This window comes from Vulpes vulpes, chromosome 8, assembly GCF_048418805.1.
Source record: "Vulpes vulpes isolate BD-2025 chromosome 8, VulVul3, whole genome shotgun sequence".
Lineage (NCBI taxonomy): Eukaryota > Metazoa > Chordata > Mammalia > Carnivora > Canidae > Vulpes > Vulpes vulpes.
The window spans coordinates 3,614,367-3,639,478 of NC_132787.1; the positions used below are offsets into that span (position 1 = coordinate 3,614,367).

General features: G+C 51.0%; 2 protein-coding genes across 4 annotated transcripts; one reads left to right on the forward strand and one right to left on the reverse strand.

Moving 5' to 3' along the window:
* On the forward strand, positions 1–18,140 carry SMAGP (small cell adhesion glycoprotein). The gene is made up of 5 exons (XM_072767882.1): positions 1–29; positions 613–1,076; positions 1,752–1,823; positions 16,584–16,664; positions 17,380–18,140. Exons 1-5 carry the CDS (start codon positions 1–3, stop codon positions 17,556–17,558), a joined length of 825 nt encoding a protein of 274 aa, XP_072623983.1. The 3' UTR covers positions 17,559–18,140.
* A 909-nt stretch (positions 18,141–19,049) lies between these two features.
* Positions 19,050–23,235, reverse strand: DAZAP2 (DAZ associated protein 2). Of its 3 annotated transcripts, none has more exons than XM_026000353.2 (4): positions 23,088–23,235; positions 21,983–22,101; positions 21,312–21,557; positions 19,050–20,496 (listed from the first exon to the last, which is right to left on the reverse strand). In XM_026000353.2, exons 1-4 carry the CDS (start codon positions 23,098–23,100, stop codon positions 20,368–20,370), a joined length of 507 nt encoding a protein of 168 aa, XP_025856138.1. In that variant the 5' UTR covers positions 23,101–23,235; the 3' UTR covers positions 19,050–20,367. The 3 variants fall into 3 exon arrangements, with proteins under 3 accessions (XP_025856138.1, XP_025856137.1, XP_025856139.1); XM_026000352.2 differs by lacking the exon at positions 23,088–23,235 and adding an exon at positions 22,323–22,834; XM_026000354.2 differs by having other exon boundaries at positions 19,074–20,496; positions 21,389–21,557; positions 23,088–23,204.
* Between the last annotated feature and the right edge of the window lie 1,877 nt (positions 23,236–25,112).

Here is a 25,112-nt window from a genome sequence, read left to right on the forward strand (position 1 = left end):
ATGGCCCGCTGGCGCGAGGTGCCCACGGGGTGCCCGAGCTGTGGCTAGGACAAGCCTTCATTCCAGGGAGGAGGGGAGGCTTGGGAGCATGTCAGGGAGCTCGCCCCAAGTGCACGGCTGACCAAGGGGGGGGTTGTCTCCAAAGGCTGTGAGGCTCTCGACCTGCACATGCACACGGCCCAGCCTCAGGAGCCTCGGACTGGACTCGGATCATCTGATCGGAGGGATCCCCTGCCCTCTTTCCGGTGCCCTCAACCCCCCTGCCCTCTGCCCTCCACCCCTGCCCTCCCCCTCGCCCCCATGTCCTCCCCCCATGCCCTCCCCTTCCCCCATGCCCGGTACCCTCCCCGTGCCCTCCCCTGCCCCCCAAGCCCTCCCCCTCCCCCGTGCCCTCCCCCTTCCCCATGCCCTCCCCCTCCCCCATGCCCCCTCCCTTCCCCATACCCTCCCCCTCCCCCGTGCCCTCCCCTGCCCCCATGCCCTCCCCCTCCCCCGTGCCCTCCCCCTCCCCCGTGCCCTCCCCCTGCCCCTATGCCCCCTCCCTCCCCCATGCCCTCCCCTGCCCCCCACGCCCTCCCCCTCCCCCGTGCCCTCCCCCCATGCCCCGCCCAGCTGGCTTGGGCTCCGGCGCCTCACTCCGACCTATTTACGTAAATACTGTGCAAACGCCCGTGAGTGTCACTTTCCCCACGTGCAGGAAATTCAAATTACGTCGACGGGGGCGAGCGGACGGCTCCGGGCCCGCATCCCAGCGACCCCGGCCGGCGGCCCCTCGGGGCGCGGGAGGAGGAGCCGAGGCCGGGCGGACGGAGGCAGCCGAGCGGCGAGGGCAGCGGAGGGGCCGGCGGCCCGGGACCTGCAGAGGGCGGCTGCTCCGCGTCTTCCTGTCCCACCCAGCCCGCCGCCCGCCGCCCGCCGCCCCCTCCGCCTCCGCCTCCGCAGCCGGGCGGCGCGTCCGTGCGCGGCTGCCCCTGCCCGGCCCCGGCGCCCCGCGGCCCCCGCCCGCCCGCCCGCCGGGCTCGGAGGACGCGCGGAGAGGAGCGGCCCGGCCCTTCCGCGGCCGCCGAGCACCCACGGTGAGCGCGCAGCCCGGGCCCGCGAGCGCACAGCGGCCGAGCCTCCCGTCCCGACGGCGGCGCCGGGGCTGCCCGGGAACCGAGTGCGCGGCCGGGGGAGCGGGGAGCGGGAGGCCGGGGGGCCGGGGAGCGGGGGGCCGGGGGCCGGGAACCGAGTGCGCGGCCGGGGGAGCGGGGAGCGGGGCCGGGGCCGGGGCCGACACCGACACCCGGAGCCCCCGCCGCGCCAGCCCCGACGTCCGCGCCGGCCCGGGGGCAGGGGGGCTCGGCGGCCGGGGCGGCCCGGGGGGATGCTCGGCGGCCGGGGCCGGGCTGCGGGGCGCCGAGCCCCCACCTGCACGCCCCGGGCCGCGGCCCTGCCCCCACGCGGTGCCCTCCCGGCCGCCGCTGCCCCCTAGTGGCGGGCGGTGGCCGACCTCGCCCGGGCCCCGAGGCGTCCCTTGGGGGGGAAGGTGGGGCCGCGCGACGGGCCGGGGCAGCTGGTTCAGAGGCACCGGAGCTCCCGTCTGCACGTGGCGCCGCACCCGGGCGAGAGACGCGGAGAAGCGCTTAGGACGAGCCCCCCGGGGGGGGGGGCGTGGGGATCGGGAAGCCCCGGCCCCAGAGGCCCCCCGGGGCCCCAGGGTCGCCGGCGCCGGGAGGGCCCCTCATGCCGGCCCTTTCCTCCTCCCGCAGGCCCGCCCCTCCGCGGAGGTGCCCGTCGGTTCGCCGCAATGACCAGCCTGCAGAGCACCGCGCCTCCAGGAGGTAGGTGACGGCCCTTCCCCGGGCGAGTGGTGGAGACCTGTGAGCCCGCCCGCGCCGGCCTGCAGGGCCTTGGGGCCTCCGCCCAGATGGGGCGACCTCCCCTCCTCCCTGTGCCCTGGCGGCCGCGGAGGGCAACCAGAGGGCGCGCCCCATCCCCATGGACTGGGCCGGTTCCTCATACTACCCCTCCACGCTTGTGGCCCGGAGTCGCTGATCTGCCTTCCAGGCTCCAGTTTTCTCATTTGTAAAATGGGGGAGATGGTTCCTGTCTTATGAGGTTATTCGTGAAGATGAAATGAGATGAGACGCCCCGTTTAAAACACCCAGCCCAGGCTCCCCTAGGAGGAAGCAGTCGCATCCTTGGTCAGTATGATTAACAGGTGCCTGTCCGGGAAGGAACTGTGCCTGCTTTTTATTTTTTTATTTTTTTATTTTTTATTTTTTTGTGCCTGCTTTTTAATTCCACTCCCCTGATGATACGCTCCAGCCTCAAAACCCACTGTTTCCCGCAGCTGTGCTCGGGCAGGGATCCACCTCTCACCCCACTGAATTCCTGCCTTTAGCCTAGTGACCCAGCTGAGCCAGATAAAGCATCAGGTGGTCACTGATGGTTTTCATTGTGGTTTCGTGGAGGGTGAGGGAGGAACCGAGCCTTGCTTGGTCTCTGCACCTTTGTTCTCACGTACACCACCTCACCTGGCGTTCACCAGGACAGCCTCATCCACTGTGCTGATGTGGAAACAGGTGAGTGGCAACCCCAGGGAAGCGAAAGACGCTGTCCTCTGTGACCGTGATGCACACGATTCAGAACGTCCGTTGTCCATTGAGAGACCAGAAGAGGGAGAAGCGGGTAGAAGTCCAGACTGGTCAGCAAAGGCTTCGTGAAGGGGGAGGGGGTGACATGGGACGGAGCCCTTAGCCCTTAGTCTTGAAGAGTAGCCCTGGTCGAGAAGGGTGTGGTGGGCGATCGAGATCAAATCAGTGCCATGTGTGAAACCACAGAGACTGAGTTTGTCCTGGAGGGTGTTCTGGAAGAGAAGGCAGGGGATCCCTAGAATAAACCCACCCATGGGGAAAAGAGGTGACACTTTGGCAGCCGAGAAGTTAGGACTTGGGCCAATTCTTTTTTTTTCTGTTTTTAAATTTGTGGTAAAATATATATAATATACATGTTATCACTTTAACCCAAGTGTTGGTAGTTCGGTGGCGTTAAGTATTGATTAATATTCACATTCCTGTGCGATCATCCTTGCCGTCCCTCTGCAGAACTGTGTCATCTTCCCAAACTGAAACTCTGTATCGATTAAGCAGTAGCTCCCCCTTCCCCCTCCCTCCAGCTCCTGATAACCAACATTTGACTCTCTGTGTACATTTGACTCGGTGCCTCATATAAGTGGAATCATACAGTATTTATCATTTTGCGTCTGGCTTTTTTCGCTGAACATCTCCAGAGTTCATCCGTGTTGTAGCATCTGTCAGAACGTCCTTTCCTCCTTAAGGCTGGATAATATCCAACACACATCATCACCTATACATGTCTTATGTCATTTTGTCCATTTATGCAGGGGCAGATTGCTTCCGCCCTTTGGCTCTTGTGAATAAGGCTGCTGGGAACACGGGTATACAGATCTCTTCTTGAGTACCTGCTTTGGGGTAGATACCCAGAAGTGGAATTGCTGGGTCATGTGGTGATCTGTTTAATTTTTTGAGGAACCGCTACACTGTTTTATGCAGCGGCTGCACCATATTACATTCCCACCAGCAGTGCACAAGGGTTCTGATTTCTCCACATCCTCACCAACACTTACCCTTTCCTTTCCTTTTTTTTTTTTTTTTTGATAGTAGCCATCGTAATGCGTGTGAAGTGCCATCACTTAGGGTTTTGATTTACATTTCCCTAATGATTAGTGATACTGAGCATCTTTTATGTGTCATCTGCTCTTCTTCTTACATATCTGCTTTAGAGACATCTCTTCAAGTCCTTGCCCGTTTTTTAATTGGCTTCTTGTTTTTCATCTTGCTTATTCCTTACCACAACCCATAAAACCCCTCCCTCACGAACGGGTTTTATTCTCATTTTACAGAAGGAATAACTGAAGTTCAGGGCAATTAAGAAATTTTTAGAGGTTCAATTCTCCCAAGGTCACGTGGTTAATAAGGGCCAAGACAGGATTTTGTGCCAAGTGTGATTTACTCCAACGCCTGTGTTCTTTCTGTCATGGTATACCGCTCTCAGAGTCTCACTGCACCCCACTGGCCCAGGCACATGAAAGGGAAGGAAGGAGAAAGGAAGCAGAATTCTAGGGCAGGTTCCCATGGAAAGGAGAATTGGGGGAGTCGTCCTTTGTTGGGCAGGTCTACAGTAAATAAGTAGGTTGGCAGACTCAGGTGGCAAAGGATCTGATGCCTCAGTGATAAGAGATTTAGCCTGGAAACAAGGGCCACAAAGAAACCAACGGGTAACTGGGTTAACAACAACTCAAAAAAGGGTAAGTAGGCAAAATAGATCTTGAAGTTCATTTGCTTTCATTGGTTACGATCTGAGTGGAACCTCAAGTCTTGTTGTGGTGCTCCACGCCAAGCCCCCCCACCTGAGAGAGGAGGGTCACAGTCCTTCCAAGCCTGAGGAGAGGGAAGGAAGAGAGTAACATTTGTTACTGTTTGGAGAGGGAGACAGGAGAGAAGTGGTGTAGGAACAAGAGGTAGCAGAGCTGGGGCACCTGCGTGGCTCAGTGGTTAAGCGTCGGCCTTCGGCTCAGGGTGTGATCTCGGAATTGAGTCCCACATCAGGCTCCCTGCATGGAGCCTGCTTCTCCCTCTGCCTGTGTCTCTGCCTCTCTCTGTATCTCTCATGAGTAAATAAATAAAATATATTTTTTAATAAATAAAATCTTAAAAGAGGTAACAGCTGTAAGCAGGAGCTTAGAGAAATATAAGCCATTCACCCTCTTTTTACACTAGGCTTCCCAAACTTAAATTTACTTTATTGTTGTTTATTTTGTCATCAAAAGGCTATTACATGCCCCCTAAAGAAAAGCCTTTTGGACCTTTTCTATGTATATGCAGTTATATATATGTGTGTCTGTGTGTGTTTATAGTTTCATTTTAATTTACTTTTTTTAAACATGTAATCATATTACACATTACTGCCCTAGCAATTTGCTTTTTTCATCTAACCGTATATCCTGTGCCAGTAACTGCAGATCCTACCACATTCCTTTTAACAACTGTATAGTGTTTCCGGAATGAATGGCCTGTAATTTATTTAATCATTCCTCTGCTGATAGACATTCAGATATGTGTCACTCTTGCAAACAGCACTGTGGTGAACACCCTCTTCATTCTGCAGTAAAACTCAGGGAACCAAACCCAGTGGACATGTAAACAAAATGGTTAGCGGAGGCAGAGCAGAGATACTTCCCGAACCTGGAGAGTTGCTAGTGTGTCCGGTAAGAACCCTGGAACGAGGAGATGGATTCCAAGCCCAGCTCAGCCAACAGCTGAGTGACCCTGGGCTGGTTGATGCAGTTTACTGAGCTTGTCCGTGATAACATCAGCCCTGCTTACATCACCACTGTGGAGTGGAGATAAAATAATGTATGTTTTGTGAACTGTAAATAACAAATATAGATTACAGTTTTTTTTTTCTTTTAAGTAGGCTCCACACCCAACATGAGGGTTCAACCCACAATCCTTAGATTAAGAGTCACCTGCTCTATTGACTGAGCCAGCCAGGTGCCCCCACAGATTACAGTTCTGACACTTGAAGCCTCAAGATCCTAGGTCACTAGCACCTAGGATACCCAGTGTCCTTTAGTCTGAAACAGCTTTTTGTGGAGTTCAAAAATTTGATTTTTAAAAATTTGTTTATTTATTTATTTATTTATTTATTTAGCTTTATTTATTCATGAGAGACACACAGAGGCAGAGAGACAGGCAGAGGGAGAAGCAGGCTCCATGCGGGGAGCCCGATGCGGGACTCGATCCCAGGACCCTGGGATCATGCCCTGAGCCAAAGGCAGATGCTCAACTGCTGAGCCACCCAGGCGTCCCTGATTTTTTTTAAAGTAAACATTTTATTTTGGAATAATTTTAGATTTATAGAAAAGTGACAAAAATAGTACAGAGAGTTCCCATATACCCTTCAGGCAGTTTTCCCTAATGTCAGTGTCTTACATGACCATGGCCTATTGTGGAAACCAAGAAATTAACCTTGGTATAATGCTGGTAGCTAAACTACAGCCTTCACTGAGATTTCACCTGTTCACAAATTTTATTTGGAAGAGAATGTTGCTAGAACACTTTCAATTTATAAAAAACTGCAAATCTAAGGCTGAGAAAGATCCTGAGGGTCAGCTGGTCAACCACCCATTCTGTGCTAAAATTCTCTCTCCAGTATGCCAGGAAGCATTTAACCAGTTTTGCTCTTCTCTGGGAGAGACCTCTCTCTCCCATTAGTTTCCACCAGTGGTCCTCTTGCACAGGCCGTCCATCGGCATATTTGAAGATAGCATTCAAGTTCTAGTCTCTCCCTAAGTTTTCTTTCTGGGCTTTCTCTTGCCAGCTTTCCTTATCTGATACAATTTCCAAGCCATTCACTACACTGGCTGTTCACTACAGAATTGTCACTCCCAGACATGGCTCAGCGGTCTAAGAGTGGCACAAAGTAGGGCCGCACTATTGCCTCCGTTATTAGAGACCATATTTATATTAATGGGGCCTAAAGTAACAGCAAGTTTTAAATTTTTTAAGACTATAAAAGAACAGGGATGCCTGGGTGGCTCAGTCAGTTAAGCGTCTGCCTTTGGCTCAGGTCATGATCTCAGGGTCCTGGGATCGAGCCCCACATCAGGCTCCCTGCTCAGTGGGGAGTCTGCTTCTCCCTCTGCCCCCTCATGCTTGCTCTTTCTCTCAAATAAATAAAATCTTTAAGGAAAAAAAGATTATAAAAGAAGAGTTGACTCTTGAACAACATGGAGACTTATAGGGGCACTGATGCCCCCACACAGACAAAAATCATGTATAACTCTTGACTCCCCCAGAACTTAACTACTAATAGTCTACTAAAAGCCTTACCAATAACAAATAGTTGATTAACACGTATTTTGCATGGGTGTATGTATTATATACCGTATTCTTGGAATAAAGGAAGCTGGAGAAAAGAAAATGTTGTTAAGAAAATCATAAGAGGGGCTGTCTGGGTGGCTCAGTCCGTTAAACATCTGCCTTGCTCAAGTCATGATCCCAAAGGTCCCGGGATTGAGCCCCTTGATGGGCTCCTGCTCAGCAGGGAGTCTGCTGCTCCCTCTCCCCTCCCCTCTGCTCATGATCTCTCTCTCTCTCTCTCTCTCTTTTTTAAAGATTTTATTTATTCATGAGAGACAGAGAGGCAGAGGGAGAGGCAGGCTCCACACAGGATGCCTGATGCGGGGCCTCGATCCCAGGACCCTGGGATCAGGACCTGAGCCAAAGGCAGACACTCAACCACTGAGCCACCCAGGCGGTCCCTCTCTCTCAAAGAAAGAAAGAAGGAAGGAAGGAAGGGAAAAAAATCATAAGTGAACATGCATTTACAATACTGTACTGTATTGATGGGGGGGCATCCACATTTTAAGTGGACCCATGTGGTTCAAACCCATGTTGTTCAAGGGTCAACTGTATTCATCATCGTAAGAGATTGGGAAGATAAAGGAAAGCATATAGAAGGGAAAAAAAGCCATGAAAATTCTACAACCTAGCTCTCTTGTTGCCATTTGAGGGTATATCCTTCCAGGATCCGTTGCTTTCTGGCGATCTCACTGTGTTTTATATCTGCTGCTGCCAAGCCGCGGCATCCCCCATTCTTTTCTTTGTCAGCAGTTGAACAAGACGGAAGACTCTGTCAAATTCTCATCTTGTTCAGTTTGGCCCATTTCCCCGGTCGTTTGAAATCTGTATATCTGTTTGTTAGTTGCCCCTCGTTTGGAGACTTGCACAAATTATCAAGCCTTTCCTGGGCCCGCAGGAGTCTGTGTTTACCCAAAGGGCACTAAAGCACTTCTACACAGAGCTCCAGTGGAAGGCGCCCATAAAGTGGATCACCCAAACAAAGACCTTGCCAAGAACTTAATATGAAATATATCAGAAAAGTCTAGCAAAAAAGCCAGAATTACTACCATAAGGGAAAAATGATACTGAAGTTTCTTTTTTTTTTTAAGATTTTATTTATTCATGAGAGACAGAGAGATGGAGAGGCAGAGACATAGGCAGAGGGAGAAGCAGGCTCCACGCAGAGAACCTGACATGGGACTTGATCCTGGGACTCCAGGATCATGCCCTGAGCTGAAGGCAGATGCTTAACCACTGAGCCACCCAGGTGTCCTTTTCTTTTTTTTTTTTTTTTAAAGCATAGTTGTTTTTTTTTGTTTTTTTTTTTTAAAGAGAAGCCATTTATTTTCTAAAATATTTTTATTTAGTTATTCATGAGAGACACGGAGAGAGAGAGAGAGAAAGGCAGAGGAAGAAGCAGGCTCCATGCAGGGAGCCTGATGTGGGACTTGATCCCGGGTCTCCAGGATCACGCCCCAGGCCAAAGGCAGGCCCTAAAGAGCTGAGCCACCCAGGGATCCCCGATACTGAACTTTCTTGTACCTGTCTTATGATATAATATTTTTATTTTGAGTTACAGAAAGACCTTAAATTTGGCCCTGGCTAGCTTTGACTTAATAGTATCAATTCAAAAAGAACTAAGGTCAGATCCCAGAGGAAGAACCAGTGGTTAGACTCGCAGCACTTCTTCCCCTGATGGTCGGTTACTGCTCCCCGAGTCCTTACAGCCAGGCTGTATTACTCCATAGGATATTATAAACAGTCTTTTTTTTTAAAAAATTACGGATTGATTTTGGAGCGAGCGAGAGAGAGAGAACGAACAAGCTGGGGAAGGGGCAAAGGGAAAGGAAGAGAAGCAGATTCCCCGCCGAGCAGGGCACCCACCCCAGGGGCTCCATCCCAGGACCCTGGGATCGTGCCCTGAAACCAAGAATGTGTTGCTTGAGCGACCGAGCCACCGGGCGCCCCTTTATAAACAGTCTCATCCGTGTTCTGTGATATGACGCTCTTTGCCCCTACAGCACCTTCGGCTCCCCTTAAACCCCGGCTCCCATCCTCACTGCCCACTGACGACCTTGCTTCTGTTTCCTTGAGCGAGTTAAAGTTCCGGGAAGGAACCGCCGAAGGCTCCCGCCGCCCGCCCGTGCCCGGGCCCTCCGCCTGCAGCCAGCCCCTCGCTCGTGCGCGGGATCCCGTCCCTTCAAGGACGCGGTCGCGGCCGTCCCCTCGCTCATGTGTCACCAGCTGTTCCCTCTCATCCGAGTTATTCCTATCTGTACATAAACATGCTGTCATTTCTCCCATCCTTGAAAAAACAAACAAAAAACTTGAGCTCCCTTCCCCCTCCAACTCAGCCCCATTTCTCTGCTCACAGTTACAGGGAAAAAAGGAGTTTATCTACATTCTACCTCCAGTTCCTCTACTTCCCCCCCTTTATTTTTCTCTTGAATCCACTGTCAACCAGGGTCTTCTGCGCAGCACGTCACCAGAGCTTCTGTCGCCGGGTCGCACAGGAGTCCTGCGTGGCAAAGCCCCACAGTCCTCATACTTGATCTGTTCCGCTGCTACTACTTGGTCTCCTTTGCTCCGCCCTTGGGCCTCTACTGAACTTACTCCCTTGGTGATCTCGCCCATTCTCGTGGGCTCCAATATGCTGACTTTTTTTTTTTTTTTAAGATTTTATTTATTCATGAGACACACAGAGCAAGAGAGGCAGAGACACAGGCAGAGGGAGAAGCAGGCTCCGTGCAGGGAGCCCGACGCGGGACTCGATCCCTGGGCTGAAGGTGGCACTAAACTGCTGAGCCCCCCGGGCTGCCCAGTATGCTGACTTTTTAAATCCCCAGTCCAGGCCTCTTCCCGAAATTCCGGTCTTAACACCTGCTCTTGGGTGTCTGATAAGCAGTCATGTGCCAGATGGAACCCGGATCTGCCCTTCCACATCTGTGCCTGCTGCAGGCTTCCCATCTCGGTGACACCATGCCTTCCCTCCAGCCCAAAACCTTGGTGTCATCCTTGACTCCACCCTGTATCCTGTCAGTCTTAGTGTCAGAATGTATCCAGAATCCTCCCACTTTCTCTCTGGGCTGCTGCTGCCCTCAGTCAATGCTTTTAAGCCAGGAGGAAAAGGTTTGCCCTTATGTGGGATACAACCTGCTTCTGCTCCTGTCTCCACATTCCCACAGCCCACCAGTTGTCCACACTGCAGTCAAAGGGATCCTTTAAGGGGCACCTGGGTGCCACAGTGGCCTAAGCGTCTGACTTCAGCTCAGGGTCCTGGGATTGAGCCCCACATCGGGTTCCCTGCGCATCAGGGAGCCTGCTTCTCCCTCTCCTTCTGTCTCTGCCCCCAATTCCCCTCTTGCTCTCTCTGTCTCCCTCAAGTAAATTAAAAAAATGTTCTTAAAAAGAGACCCTTTAAAATCAGCTTCTGTTTCAGTTACCTTAATAAACCACCTCAACAACCGGTGGCTTATAACAATAGCAACTTATTATTCTTACAGTTCTGTGATTTGGCTGGTTTCCCCTGTGCCCGCTCATGCAGCTGCAATTCTCTGGAAGGTCCATGGGGCTGGAAGATCCGAGACAGGCTCCCTCCCATGTCTCACAACTGGTATTGGCTGTCAGCTGAGCCTCAGGTGCCTCTGTTTTCCTCGGTGGGGCCTCTTGTCCTCCAGTGGGCAACACTGGGCTTCCTCACAACATGGTGGTCTCAGTGTTTCAAAGGTGTGGTCTTTGGAATTTCAGGCCCTAACTTACACCCCCTAAGTCATTTTAACAAGATCCCTAGAGGATTCTTATGCACAACAGAGGTTGAGAAGCACTGCTTTTTTTTTTTTTTTTTTTAAGATTTTATTTATTTATTCATGAGAGGCACAGAGAGAGGCAGAGACACAGGTGGAGGGAGAAGCAGACTCCCTGCAGGGAACCTGATGCAGGACTCGATCCCAGGATCCCTGGGTCATGCCCTGAGCCACCCAGGTACCCCAAGAAGCAGTACTTTAAAATAAAAATCCAAAAATAAAAAATAAAATAAAATAATAAAATAAAATAAAATAAATAAAAATCCATGGGACGCCTGGGCGGCTCAGCGGTTGAGCGTCTGCCTTTGGCTCAGCTCGCGATCCTGGAGTCCCCGGATCGAGTCCCACGTCGGGCTCCCTGCACGGAGCCTGCTTCTCCCTCTGCCTGTGTCTGCCTCTCTATCTCTATGTCTCTTATGAATAAATAAATAAAATCTTAAATAAATAAAATAAAAATCCAGTCTCTGCCCCAAAACCCCATTTCAGTCACCAAAAGAGCCGAAGCCCTTCCATGGCTTACAACACCCAACCTCCATTTCATCTCCTCTTGTTCCCTTGCTCTGTTCAGTGACCTCTGTGCTGTGCCTTAAGCATGCCAAGCGTGCAACAGCCCCAGTGCCTTTCAGTATTGTGGCTACCACTGTCTTTCACTTGCTCTTCCCTCTGCCTAGATCTCTGCCTGGCCGCCTTTCTCACCTTCTATAGGTCTTTACTCGGGTCACCTTATCAGGAAGACTTCCTGACCACCCCTGTCCACGTGCCACCCCCTACCCCCACCCCCTACCCCTTCCTGCTCTTTTTTTCTGCATAGCACAAATCCACATCTAATATATGTATCTTGGGGGACCCCTGGGTGGCTCGGCGGTTTGGCACCTGCCTTTGGCCCAGGGCACGATCCTGGAGTCCCAGGATCGAGTCCCATGTCGGGCTCCTGGCATGGAGTCTGCTTCTCCCTCCTCCTGTGTCTCTGCCTCTCTCTCTCTATCATAAATAAATAAATGAATATTAAAAAAATAATAATCTATGTATCTTTTACGTACTTATTTTATTTATTGTCCATCTTACCTTCCCAGAATGTAAACTGTATGAAGAAAAAGGTATATAGTAAATTCATACGTAACATAAAATTGACAGTATTGAAGTATACAGTCCTGTGGCATGAAGTCTATTCACACTGTTGTGCAGCCATCACCACCATCCATCTCCAGCACTTTTTCATCTTCCCAAACTGCACTCTCTACCCATTAAACAACAGCTCCCGTCCCAGGGCCTCTGGCTGGCCCAGTCAGTAGAGCATGCAACTCTTGATCTTGGGGTTGTAATTTCAAGCCCCGCGTTGGGTGGAGAGATTACTTAAAAATAAAACCTTAAAAAAAAAAAAAAAAAGTAGTAACTGCCCATCCCTTCTGTGCCCATTTCCATTCTGCTTCCTGCCCCTGTGCTCTGACTATTCTAGGAACCTCATGTAAGTGGAATCCACTTTGTAGCATATGTCAGAACTTCCTTTGTTATATTATTCAGCCTTAAAAACAAAGGAAATTCTGACACATGCTACAAAATGGATGAGCCTTTATTCCTGAGGTGTGTGCTTCCTCTTTTTAGAAGTAGATTCCAGAGAGCCTTTGCTTCCAACAGAGACCGTTTTCATCAGAAGTAAAAATCTGATGTGTGATTTTATTTATTTATTCTTCATTAATCCGTTGGTTTCATATAGAGGTAAATTTATTTGTACCTCCTTCATTTGTACTTAACTGCTTCACCAGATGGCTTAATGTAAGCAGAAACCAGCCAATAACTGTATCCAAGGAAGGCACTTCTATTGACTTGTATGTTTCTTTCTTTTTTTTTTTTTTAAGATTTTTTTTTTAAGATTTTATTTATTTATTCATGAGCACAGAGAGAGAGAATGAGAGAGAGACTGAGGCAGAGGCAGAGGGAGAAGCAAGTTCCATGCAGGGAGCCCGACCTGGGCCTCGATCCCAGGTCTCCAGGATCAGGCCCTGGACTAAAGGCGGTGCTAAACTGTTGAGCCACCCGGGCTGCCCTTTTTAGATCTTTTTAAAAATATTCTATGTATTTATTTGAGAGAGAGAATGAGATAGAAAAAGCATGAGTGGGAGCAGGAATGGGGCTGGGAGTGGGTGAATTGGGGGGATGGAGGAGGTGAGGGTATGGGGCAGAGGGAGAGGGAGAAGCAGGCTCCCCGCTGAGCAGGGAACCCAATGTGGGCCTCCATCCCAGGACCCCAGGATCATGACCTGAGCCAAAGGCAGACGCTTAACCGACTGAGCCACCAGGTGCCTTGAATTGTATGTCTCTGAAGGTCTTTCTGTGTTTCTGTATCTAGTTGTAGCAAGGTGGTCTGTGAAGCATCACGGCTTCCGCATTACGCTGGCATCGCTCCCCACCTACCAGGGACCCTTGAGCCAGTTCGCATTAAGGACGCACTTTTTGTGGCGCAACAGTGTGTAGTTGATTGTGGTTGGCTGGTGTTTCTTCCACCTTTACCCCTATTTTTTAAACCCTCGAACTTTCTGGAAAGTTTGTGGTGCTGCCCCATGGTCATATTTAATGATCCTTGTTCCCTACTGGAAAAAAAAATAAAAGGACCATAATCGGAAGGGTTAGTATAAAATACCTTGCTTGGGCTTTGGAGCCGGTAGCCATGGATTCAGATCTTGGCTCCATGCACTGTTCCTTCATGTGTGATATGAGCCATGTCACCTAACTCTCCCAGGGCCTGGCGGTCCACATTAGCAAATAAAAACATCCACTTTGAAGTGATTGACGCTGTAAGGGTTAATGAGTATGTATATAAAGCACCCAGTGCCAAGCAAGGACTTGGTAAATGGCAGCTGTTATAATTAGGATCATCTGGGGCGCCTGGGTGGCTCAGGCCTTCAGCTCAGGTCGTGATCCCGGGGTCCTGGGATCGAGTCCCACATCGGAGTCCCCGCAGGGAGCCTGCTTCTCCCTCTGCCTGTGTCTCTGCCTCTCTCTGTGCGTCTCTCATGAATAAATAAATAAAATCTTTAAAAAAGAATAATAATAATTGGGATCATTTGCAGAATTTCCCAACTAGCAATCACCTCCCACCTCTGGGAGTCGCATGTATCTGTCCTCTGGACCCTCACTGAGCTTGAGCTCCATGGTCCGGTCCCTCGGTCCCTCGTGGGCCTCATCGCTGCCACTCTCTCAGCATCTCGGACCGTGCCTCCGGCAGACACGCGGTAGGAGCAAAGGAAATTGCTGTTGATTGATTGAACTTAATCTCCTTAATCCTCACACTTAGGCTTCTGCACTTAAACGATTTTTCTCAGCGCTTCGCATATCTTAAGTTCTCTAATGTTTAAGACAAAACGAAGAGCATCTGCACAGAATCTAGAGCGATGGTGGCAAGAGGGAGTGCAGGCCCCTGGGATACAGCGTGACCTCGAAGTGACAGCCCGTCACTTCTGCTCTGCTCTGTTCCTTAGAAGCAAGTGCCTGGGTCCAGGCCCCACAGGGGGGGAGGGGGACTCCCCGGTGTAAACAGCAGCCGCAGGAACCATCCAGAACCACCTCCCAAGCTGCCTGCCGCCCAAGAAACTGAAGCTCGGAGAGGTTTGGTAATTTCCTTAAGGGCCTAGGCGCTTCCTGGGCGACCTTCCACCCCAGCAGCTTCGACAGCGTCCCTGGCGGTTGCTTCCTGCTGGGGTTCAGGCTTGGCCTGGGAGGACCGCGGAGGGGGTGCCCTAGGCGGCCGGCGCCTCCCCTGTTGCGGGCCGGGGTTCACCAGGCCCCTCTGGGCCTGTGTAAAGACACGCCCCATACCAGTGGCCCCTTCTGCGCTCCCGGGGTACCGCTGCCGACTTCGTGTCCCCTGCCCCGGCGGGAGCCTGCCGGCGTCAGGCATTAGACAGGAGTCCTGCTCGGGCCCTGAGCTCCGGCCGCGCGACTCTTGTCCCGGGGCGTGGACCCAGGCTCTGCGCTCGGCCTAGAGTGTGCCCTGCCCCTTGTCCCTTCTACCCTGTCGACTCCTAGCCCTGCTTCAGCTCCCAGCTGCAGTCCCACCCCCGGGAGCCTCGATCAGGGCCCTCTGTCCCATGCCCTCCCGCAGGCCTCATATCGCCTCGGTCCCCCGTGTCACTGTCGTTAACTGTGAACCGGGGCGTGGTGGAGGGTCCGCTCCCCGAAGGCGGGCCTTGCGCTGACCATCATCTCCCCAGCGCGCCTGGCCCAGTGCCTGTCAGTGCTGCTGTTATTATTAATGAGCGAATATTGAATAAGGCCTCCTGTGGGCGATTGCGCTCGGCCAGCCCGGTTTCCCCAGGATACCTTGTCCCGCAGTAGCCTTAACCCGGTGCCTTTTCAAATCCCTACACTACGATGCTAACTAGGAACACAACTAAAGGACTCTCTGGACGCCCACGTAAATTCTTTTAAAAGGGACTTCTGGAGACCAGTAGTTCTGAGTGTTCCGACCCTGGGTAGTGACTTCAGGGGTGGGACTTTCAGGCTGTAAAGGATGGATAGACCAATAGCAGAAGAAGGTATGAGATATATTTTAGAGTAGGAGGGATCCCTGGGTGGCGCAGCGGTTTAGCGCCTGTCTTTGGCCCAGGGCGCGATCCTGGAGACCTGGGATCGAATCCCACATCGGGCTCCCGGTGCATGGAGCCTGCTTCTCCCTCTGCCTGTGTCTCTGCCTCTCTCTCTCTCTGTGTGACTATCATAAAAAAAAAAAAAAAAAAAAAGTATTTTAGAGTAGGAGAAGCCTTGTCTCAGAACCTTTCAAATACAGGGCCTACTCTGAAGTAGTGTAGGAAAGGGTGTTAATAAGGGAGAAACATTATTTCATTACTTAAAAATAATTTTGGGGCCTTTGGCTCAGGGCGTGATCCCGGGGTCCGGGATCGAGTCCCACATTGGGCTCCTGCATGGAGCCTGCTTCTCCCTCTGGCTGTGTCTCTGCTTCTCTCTCTCTCTCTCTCTGCTTCACATGAATAAGTAAATAAAATCTTTAAAAATAATAATGTTGGGGCATCTGGCCGGCTCAGTCAGCAGAATACGTGACTCGATCTCAAGGTCCTGAGTTTGAGACTCATGTTGGGCATGGAGCCTATTTTTATAACTACAATTTAAAAAAAACTAAGTAAAAATAATGTTTACAAAGAGTTTTGTAAGAACATTAAAGAAATGCATGTGCCCATATATTGTAAGTATGTATATGTGTATATATAATATATATGTACTCATTATTTGATCTTTTTTTAAAATTTTATTTATTCATGAGAGGCAGAGACACAGGCAGAGGGAGAAGCAGGCTCCATGCAGGGAGCCTGATGTGGGACTTGATGCTGAGACTCCAGGATCACGTCCTGGGCCGAAGGCAGACGCTAAACCTAAACTGCTGAGCCACCCAGGGATCCCTCGTTATTTGATCTAATCTATGTAAAAGTATGCATTTGTAATAATAGTTTACTCTTATTGAGTACCTGTACAACTACCCTATAGAGTAGATACTGTTATCTCTATTTTGCAGATGAAGAAGCCAACGCACAGAGGGGTTAGGATAGTTTTCTGAAGGTAACACAGCCAGTAAAGGACAGAGCTCAGATTCGAACCTCAGCAGCTAGGCTCCAGAGCCCATCCTCTTAACTTCTGTATCAGGCAGAGAGAAACCCCACCAAAATGCTCAATGTCTTGGGATGGTAGTTTATTTTCTCTTCTGTTCTCCAGGTTTTTCTGTATGGATTTACTATAGGAGTTGAACGATGAATTTTTTTATTAGGAAAGTGGTAGGGTGGTGAAGTTTGAAGGACAAGTGTATGTTTTAGAACAAAGGAATTCACCCCATTTCCTTGTTTCACTTTTTTAAATTTTCCAGAGGACCCGATGACTACCCCAATTCTGCAGGCCACTGAAGCCTTGTCCCCAGAAGCCGAGGCCAGCACAGCCCTCATTGCAGGTAACAAAGGCCCAGAGCCAAATCCAAGAGACTTTTTGAGTGAATTCAAGGGCCATCTCGCTCCGTTGACTGGGAACCCGGTGTGGTGATTGAGGACTTTCCCTGTGCAGGAAAGCACCGCAAATTGGAGACCAAATCCATTAATAGGCTCGTTTTGGCATGTAGGTTATCTTACACACACACACAGACACAGCTATAAAAGATTCTTAGAGGCTTCACGCCAGAGACACTGCCAGTAAACGTGGGAAGTGGCCACAAATAGATGTAAGTGTGTACAGGCACTACACTCCAGTATGTGGGTAGGGATGAGGATATGTGTGGTTTGTCAAGTGGGGGAGGACGAGGAGGGGAGGGATCAGAGAAATCCCTACAGGAGGCTGTGGATTTTAAAATGCCTTCCTGTTGGAACAAGCTATTTCCTCCCCGCCCCCCTTCCTGTTTCTATCAGAATCCTCATGAACTGGTTGAGAGGGAATTGTCCTGTTAGAAATCAAAAGCCGTGTGTCCTTAGCTTAAGCACCAGGATACTCCAGATAATCATGCACCATGGAAGTTGGACACGTGGGGGAATGTGGATTTGGAAGTGGATGCTGCTTAACCAGAACAGGAGGATGCTTATAAAAAGTGAGGGGATCGTTGAATTCAGGGGGCCCCATGAATTACTGAGACCTCCTCAATCCTGAAACATCTCTGCATTTTCCCTCTCCTTTCCAAGTGGTTATCACCGTGGTCTTCCTCACCCTGCTCTCAGTCGTGATCTTGATCTTCTTTTACCTGTACAAGAACAAAGGCAGCTACGTCACCTACGAACCTGCAGAAGGCGAGCCCAGCGCCATCCTCCAAATGGAGAGTGACTCAGCCAAGGGCAGGGACAAGGAGGAGTATTTCATCTGATGATTCCCGGGCCCTGAGGGGCTCATTCAGGCTCCAGTGCTAACACACTATTTATTAGGTGAAAGTTTTATCTGAAGCCAGTGAGAAGCATCGACTGATACAAGCAAACCTGAGCTCCTTCTAGGACACAGGCCCAAATGCCAACATGACTGATGCCAGGGACCCAGGGAAAGCTATTTATGGGGTCTCTAACCAGGCCTTTGTAGTATAGCTGGTTTCTGCGGCTGCCCAACGAGGTGGAGCGACACCAGGCCACCATGAGTTATGTGCCCGGTCATCTTCAGTTTTCAAGGTCAAAGGGAAGGAGAGTTAGGCCCACTGGCTGCTTCTCTGTCCCCTGCCTGGTCAACTAGTGACAGCCTGAGCAGAAATAGTGTGTGGAGAAGTTCTTCCCAGGTGCTGGATACCATGGTAAAAGGCCAAGTGGGGGGGGGGGGGGGGGGGCAGGAGACTAAAGACCCCACCCCCTGATGAATGTGCTGTATCTCCTCATCTGAGCCCTTCCTTACCCTATACTGATGCTATTTTTATCACAATTAAAAATGTTCTCCGATTCTCATGTGCAAAAAGTAACTACCTTTATATTTTGACGTATCCGTGCTTAAACTTTTTGGACATTTTCTTTTGCTTATTTAACTGCTTGGCATACGTTCTCTCCCAAACAAACAAACAAAAAAACCCAGAGAAGTTTCAGAAGTTCCCAGAACAATCTCAGGAGTTTGAAACAAGACGATCGTGAGAAACTTGTCCCAGGGGAGTCTCATCAGAAACATACCCTGGGAGATGAAATGGTTACCTTCCACCCTGGCAAGGACTAGAATTTCCCAGACCTTTTTTTTTTCTTCAGAATTTTATTTATTTACTTGAGAGAGAGCAGACAAGAGAAAGCATGAGTGAGGAGAGGAGGGGCAGAGAGAGAGAAGCAGGGAGCTGAGCAGGGAACCCAACTTAAGGCTTGGTTGGCCCCAGAACCCCAGGACCATGACCTGAGCTGAAGGCAGGTCAGCTCTTAAACGACTTAGTCTTAGTCTTAAACGACTAAGTCTTAAACGACTTAGTCTTAGTCTTAAACGTCTTAAGTCTTAACGCCTTAGTCTTAAACGACTAAGCCCCCCAGGTGCCCCTTCCCTGACCCATGCTGGGTCTACACAGAGGGAACCAGCAACCATCTCCTTACCACTTTTCCCACCAGTGCCCTTTGAATCAAGCCGAGAAGTTCCTTGGATCTTAGTCCCCAAATGAGATGTGTCTAAGACAGTGTTTTGATAGAAATCGTAGCTCCTCAGGTCATGATCCCGGGGTCCTGGGATGGAGCCCTGCCATCAGGTACCCTGCTGGCTGCTCCTCCCTCCCGCCGCTCATGCTCTCCCTCTAATAAACAAAATCTTTAAAACCCCGGAATGACAGCAGCACCTATCTGAATCCTAGGTGGGACATAAAAGATAAAAAGAGAAGAAATCTAAAAACAAGTTGAGTAAAGAATCCTTGAGGTGAGGTGTAATGCAACTTCATCACTTTATTCAAATCTTCAAAATAGTCTTTATTCTACATTTTTAGTATAAAAAATCCACAAGTTAAGTGCACCACAGTGTAGAGAGAGACGTACAACGCTGAACTTCCATAACAGTCAATGGTACAGTCAAACATCACATGTACAGAACACAAAATTTAGATGAACTGAAATTATAAGATAAAATAAAATAAAATCCAATTTCAGAAAACAAAAATCAAAGTATTAAGGATCCCTGAAAATATTCTTAACCCTAATGAGATTTCGCTGGACTCAAGTCATTTTGTAGTGAGGGATTCATAGTATGACCCCATTACCCCAGCTGAGGAATTCTCAGGAGCCATGAGTGCCTGCATCAGATACTCTGATAACTGGTAACCAATTTTTGGATGGGGAAACTTCCCCTAATTTGGCTCGGACGTCATCAGGCTTTTGAAATGCATCCTCCTCCTTGCCCCCACATTTTAAACAAACCAGTTTACAGTACAGTTTGCATGGATACCCTTTGTTCAAATGGAGCTCTGTTTTTCTGGCACCGGAGCAAATTTGGGTTTGGTTCGTAGATGAAGAAACAACCTATGAGGAGGGTCCAGAGAGGCACCCTCCACTTTTGCCTGAGGAGATGCAAAAGCAGAAGTAATGGGGTCTGTGCTTGGGGCACAGAGGGGGTTTCAGAGGATCCTTGTGAAAGACTAGTTAAAAGATGGCAAGTGGGGAGAAGTGCAAGGAGAGAAGGAAGTTAGTCTGACTGGCTTTCTGTCCTGCACCATTGATTCAATGGAGATTGGCGGGAAGGAACTGGAAGACTAGGGTTGAGGGTGGGACGTGGGGCAAAGGATGGAAAGGCAGACAACTAATGCATTTCATTTATAACAAGTAATAGAAATCAAAGACTTAAAGGAGATTAAAGACCAATCAGAATAATTTGGCAACTTTAATTCTTAGGAAGATCAAAGTTCCCTCCAAACCTAATTTGATGTTTTATTACTAAGAGCAAAGACCAGTATGGTACAGTATTACTCCGGAGGAATTAAAGGAAGATCCTTAGGGCTGCTTTTACCCACATTCATTTTATGAATGGATGCCTCCCCTACCTCAAAATGCTTTAAGGAGGTACTGCTACCATTACATGGTTCCTTATTAAGTTTGAAAAGTGCCTGAAAGTTTGGGCACCAGAAAGACACCCCAACAACATGTGTCTAAACTGCAACTTCAGGTTAATATGACTAAAGCAGTTACATTGTGAGAAGTGCTGAAGGTATGTGATGTCTTTCCCGGCATAGAGGTGGCCTTGGTTCTTCACCAGATGGTGTAGCCACCATCTGAGCCACCCATGAAGAAGTTTCCCTTCCGCTGAGTTACGAGGACATTGGCTCCCTGCATGACTGCAAGCTGAGCAGCGTTGGGAGGGCATCCAGGGGGTGGAGGCTGAAAGGAAAAGACAAGGATGATGGGCAGAGGGCAGCTGAGACAAGGGAAGTGGACAAAGGTGAAACAGGATCCATTAGGAAGATGGCAGTGTCCTGACCAATCATATCTTAAAGCTAGTTCTGCCAATGTGGGTTGTAAAGCAGGTCTATATTCTCTGTGAACCCAAAGGTACAGACAGGAAAAGAGCCTACCACTCATTTAAAGGCATTCTCACCTCATTTCAGGTATATGGCTTTGAGGCAAGGACCACCTGGGCTCTAATTCTTATAGAGGGGGGAGCTAAGCAGGCAACATAACTAAAATCTCTAGTATCTTTCTAAACGCCACTTAATAGGGGACTGTGCTTTCTCCATTTTTTTCAGGTTTTTAAAAATTATTTAAATTCAAGTTGCCTACATATAACACACAGTGCTCATCTCATCATGTGTCTTTCTCCATTTTTACTTATCACGTTTCTTGATGGAATGCCATACTGATGGCAAATGAAGTAAATGTTACAGGCTGAATAAGGAGTATTACTAGCCCAGTACCAAAGTGGAACTGCAAAAGCAGCAGGCAGGACTCCTAATGCTTTAAAGAGATATAGGAAAACAAAGGAATCTGGTTAACTCAGGCCCCAGGGAATGTGCCAGATGCTACTGACTTGCCACAGTTCTCCTGCCCCCTCAACTGCTTTCTGCCCAACTACTGGATGTCAGTACTTATACCCATACCACAGCTATTACCCAGGGATGGTGAAAGGATGAATATGTAATCTCTTCAAAAAGTTAAAATACGTAAGAGCTGAGTTGTTCTGATAAGGGCATACTCACAGGAATGTTGCCAGCAGTAGCCCCCGCTCCAAATCTGGCACCTGCATCATACCCTCCTTCCACCAGCACTGCTGAACCAGGTGGATAAATGGGACCAACTGGATAATAAGCCATGGGGATTGTGGAACCTAAAGGTCCAACAGCCACAGATTGGGCCATGGGAAGATACAGTGAGGCGCCAGGAAATGCAGCTGACATGGTGGGGACCGTGGCAGCCCCTGGATGCACAAAGCTCGGACGATAGAGCTAGAAGAGAAGGCAACAGGTTACTTTATGACATTCCGATTTTAGATCCCTTCCACGCGTCAATTCTCAATTGTCCCTGTGCAGATTACACTCTGAGTTACACAAACTGCCTTTCCACTGCCACTCAGTACCCTCCTGCATCACTTCCTGCTATAGCTAACGTGAGGCTCAAGGAACACAAGCTCATCTTCTTAACCTCACCTGGTGCCAAAAAAAAAAAAAAAAAAAAAAAACCCAAACATGAAACAATCAGATGATGCAGTCTCAACCCCCAACAGAAGTTGCTGAAGCGTACAGTGTTTCAGACTATTCACGTGAGCCCTCCCTTCTCCTATTTACGGATGTGCATGGAGTCAGGCTTATTAGCTAAGGACTGAAGATGTGACCCAAGAGCATTGGGTTCAAGTCTAGTAAACTGGAAGCACCTCTGAGTAGGCAGGTGGAGCATCAGTATAGGGTGGAGCCTGAGGAAGATGCAAGGTCTGAGGGTACACTGGGTTCCCAGGAGGCTGCACGGGATAGGTTGGCTGCGTTGGATATTGACCTGGAAGACAAGAAAAAAGAAAAAAAAGAAAAAGAAAAAGAAAATGCATGTTGCGTACCACACAGAGCCACCAAAACGGGGCAGAGCATCCTGGGTAGCCGCCCTAGGGGCAGCAAGCTGGAGACGTGTAGATAGACCGCTCTGGGGGGTGGCGCGGGGGGTGGGCGCTGATTTCTGGGGCCAAGAGAATATTCTCTTCGCACCCTTACCCCTACTCCTACCGGGGCAGTCCTCCACTGGCACCCCGAGCTTCTCCATCGATGCAGGGCAGGTGTGGGGCCCCATTCCTGCCCGTGCCCAACGGCAGGGGCGCGCTGCCCGGCTCCGGGTGGTCGCCCCAGGCCTGGCTGTGCCGAGCCACGGCCTGGCGGGGTCACGGTGGTTACGGGTTACTTGCCCCGCCGCTTCCTACTCAAGGTCGACTTCCGAGTACAGCGCGCGCTGGACGTGAACCCTCGGGACCGAGGGAGGGTAACGGGAACCGTCCTGAGGCACAGCTGAGGACCGTGTGGGGCCCGGCGCCCGCACAGTCCCAGGAGCCAGGGGCACCTCGCGGAGGGAGACCCCCCCCGCCCCCGGGGCCCGCCCGCCGGCGCCGCACTGGTTAAGCCCGGGCGCCGGCCTCTGGTTCCGGAGCGCGAAGCCCCGCCCCCGCCGGCGCGCCATTGGCCGACCCGCACCCCTGCTCTAGCTCCCCATTTGCTCCCGCAGATGCCCATCATGACAAGCCTCACCCCCCCGCCCCTCCACCCGAGCCCGCAGCTCCAAACTGCGCCACAGAGTTTAAGGAGGAAAGGGCCGGGAGGCAGCGAGCAGCCGCAGTTCGGGGATGACGAAGGCGTCTGGCGCGGCCCCCGGGGCCGCAGCCGGCCGGGGAGGGAGGCGCAGCGCGCCCCAAGCCTCCGCTTGGCGACCCCGGGCTCCGGGCCCGCTCGCTCCAGGCTAGCACTGTCCCCCCGACGGCCCCGGCCGCCCCCTGCCCTTGCCTTTGCTGTTCATGGTGGCTGCGGGTCCGGTTCGGCTCGGCGTCGCGGACGGTTATTTTTTTCGTCCTCTTCCTGTTCGTAGTCACTTCCGTGTCACGTGACGGCCCGTCCGCCTCGCGTCACCCGACGCCCGAGCGCCGCCGCCACCGGAAGCCCCGCCCCTCCCGCGCGGCGTCCAGTAGCTGGAGGGCGGGCGCGCGTGGCCCCGCCCCCGGGCGCGCGGCGGCCCCGCCCCCTGGGTCTCGCCCTCCAACCCCCACCCGCATCCCGCGACGGGAAGAAAACCGAATGCAGGTATCGTCTCCAGACACGGTTGTTGGCTTTTTTTTTTTTTTTTTTTTTTTTTGGTTTTGTTTTTTCCGCCCCCCCCCCTCCTCTCTCTGTCTGGGGCGCTCGGGGGCAGAGCCGCTGAGGCCGCTCCCCGGAACCTGCTTCCACCTCCGCGCAGCAGCTCAAGGTGACCTCACCTGCGGAGCGCGGCCCCGGCCCCTGTACTGCGCGGGCTGGCGGCGCCGTCAGTGTGTCCAGGCCGCCTTGCGCGTCCCGCCGGCAGGTGCCCGCCTGCACTTGCGTCGCTGCCCCTCTGCCCGAGGGAGGCCCCGGGGCCCCGCGCAGGGCCCGGCCTGCCGCCTCCTGTACCCTCGCTGCCCTTAAGGGCAGGGGTGCCACCCTCTAAGGCAGCAGTGTCCCGGGCAACCTTCACTTTAAGATAAGCCGCCTCTGCGCAAGTACAGAGATGGAGCTGAACAAGACTTTTTTTTTTTTCTTTAAAGATTTTTATTTATTTATTAACCAGAGACACAGAGACCCAAGCAGAGGGAGAAGCAGGCTCCATGCAGGGAGCCCAACGTGGGACTCGATCCCAAGACCCTGGGGTCATGCCCTGGGCGGAAGGCGGATGCCCAACCGTTGAGCCGCCTGGGCTGCCCCACAAGACATTTTTTTAAAAAATATTTATTTATTTGAGAGAGAGTGTGCACCCGCAGAGGGATGGGCAAAGGAGAGAGAGAAGCAGACTCCCCGCCGAGCAGGGAGCCCCATGCAGGGGTTGCACCTCCCAGGACCCCGGGATCATGACCTGAGCCCAATGCAGACGCTTAACCTGCTGAGACACCCAGGCGCCCCCAGAACAAGATGTTCTTTTTTTTTTTTTTTTTTTTTTTTTAATTTTATTTATTTATCCATCAGAGAGAAAGAGGCTCCATGTAGAGAGCCCAACGTGGGATTCGATCCCAGGCCTCCAGGATCTCACCCTGGGCTGAAGGAGCCATCCGGCTGCCCAGAACACAATGTTCTTAATTTGGTTCAGACTAATACTAGTATTGAAAACCCTGTAATATTGACCTTTCCCTGTATGTCTGACTCTCATCTTCCCGAAGGCAGCACAGTGTTAAACCTTCACTGTCCAGCTCAGTAGTGAGACAGCTCAGTAGTGAGACCCCAACACTGCGCCCCCGCACAACAAAGCCTTTGTAGTCTTGGAGCTCACCTTCTAGGGCAGAGGGTCAAAATTTTTCCGACCACAATAATATGCTTTAAATCATGACCCAGTATGCACACACACGTTTGTAACAATTTTTTTTAATTCTTTTTTTCTTTTAATTTTATTTTTTTTTTTAATTTTTATTTATTTATGATAGTCACAGAGAGAGAGAGAGAGGCAGAGACACAGGCGGAGGGAGAAGCAGGCTCCATACACCGGGAGCCTGAGCAGGCTCCATGCACCGGGAGCCTGATATGGGATTCGATCCCGGGTCTCCAGGATCTCGCCCTGGGCCAAAGGCAGGCGCCAAACCAACCGCTGCGCCACCCAGGGATCCCCTCTTTTAATTTTATTTACTTATTCATAGAGACACAGGGAGAATGAGAGGCAGAGACACAGGCAGAGGGAGAAGCAGGCCCCATTCAGAGAGCCCAATGTGAGACTCCATCCAGGGTCTCCAGGATCACACCCCCGGCTGCAGGCGGCGCTAAACCGCTGCCACCGGGGCTGCCCCTGTAACAATTTTTTTTTAGCCTAGTACT

Coding starts and splice junctions, on each gene's coding strand:
- DAZAP2 (XM_026000354.2), bottom strand. Junction 21,558..21,982: donor CTCCACCTGCCTACTCAGAG/GTGCTTCCAGTT, acceptor CTTCTCTTCTAG/CTCTATCGTCCGAGCTTTGT. Junction 20,497..21,388: donor TGGTCCCATTTATCCACCTG/GTTCAGCAGTGC, acceptor TTTTCCTTTCAG/CCTCCACCCCCTGGATGCCC.
- SMAGP (XM_072767882.1), top strand. CDS start 1: ATGGCCCGCTGGCGCGAGGTGCCCACGGG. Junction 1,824..16,583: donor GAGCACCGCGCCTCCAGGAG/GTAGGTGACGGC, acceptor TAAATTTTCCAG/AGGACCCGATGACTACCCCA. Junction 16,665..17,379: donor CAGCACAGCCCTCATTGCAG/GTAACAAAGGCC, acceptor CTCCTTTCCAAG/TGGTTATCACCGTGGTCTTC.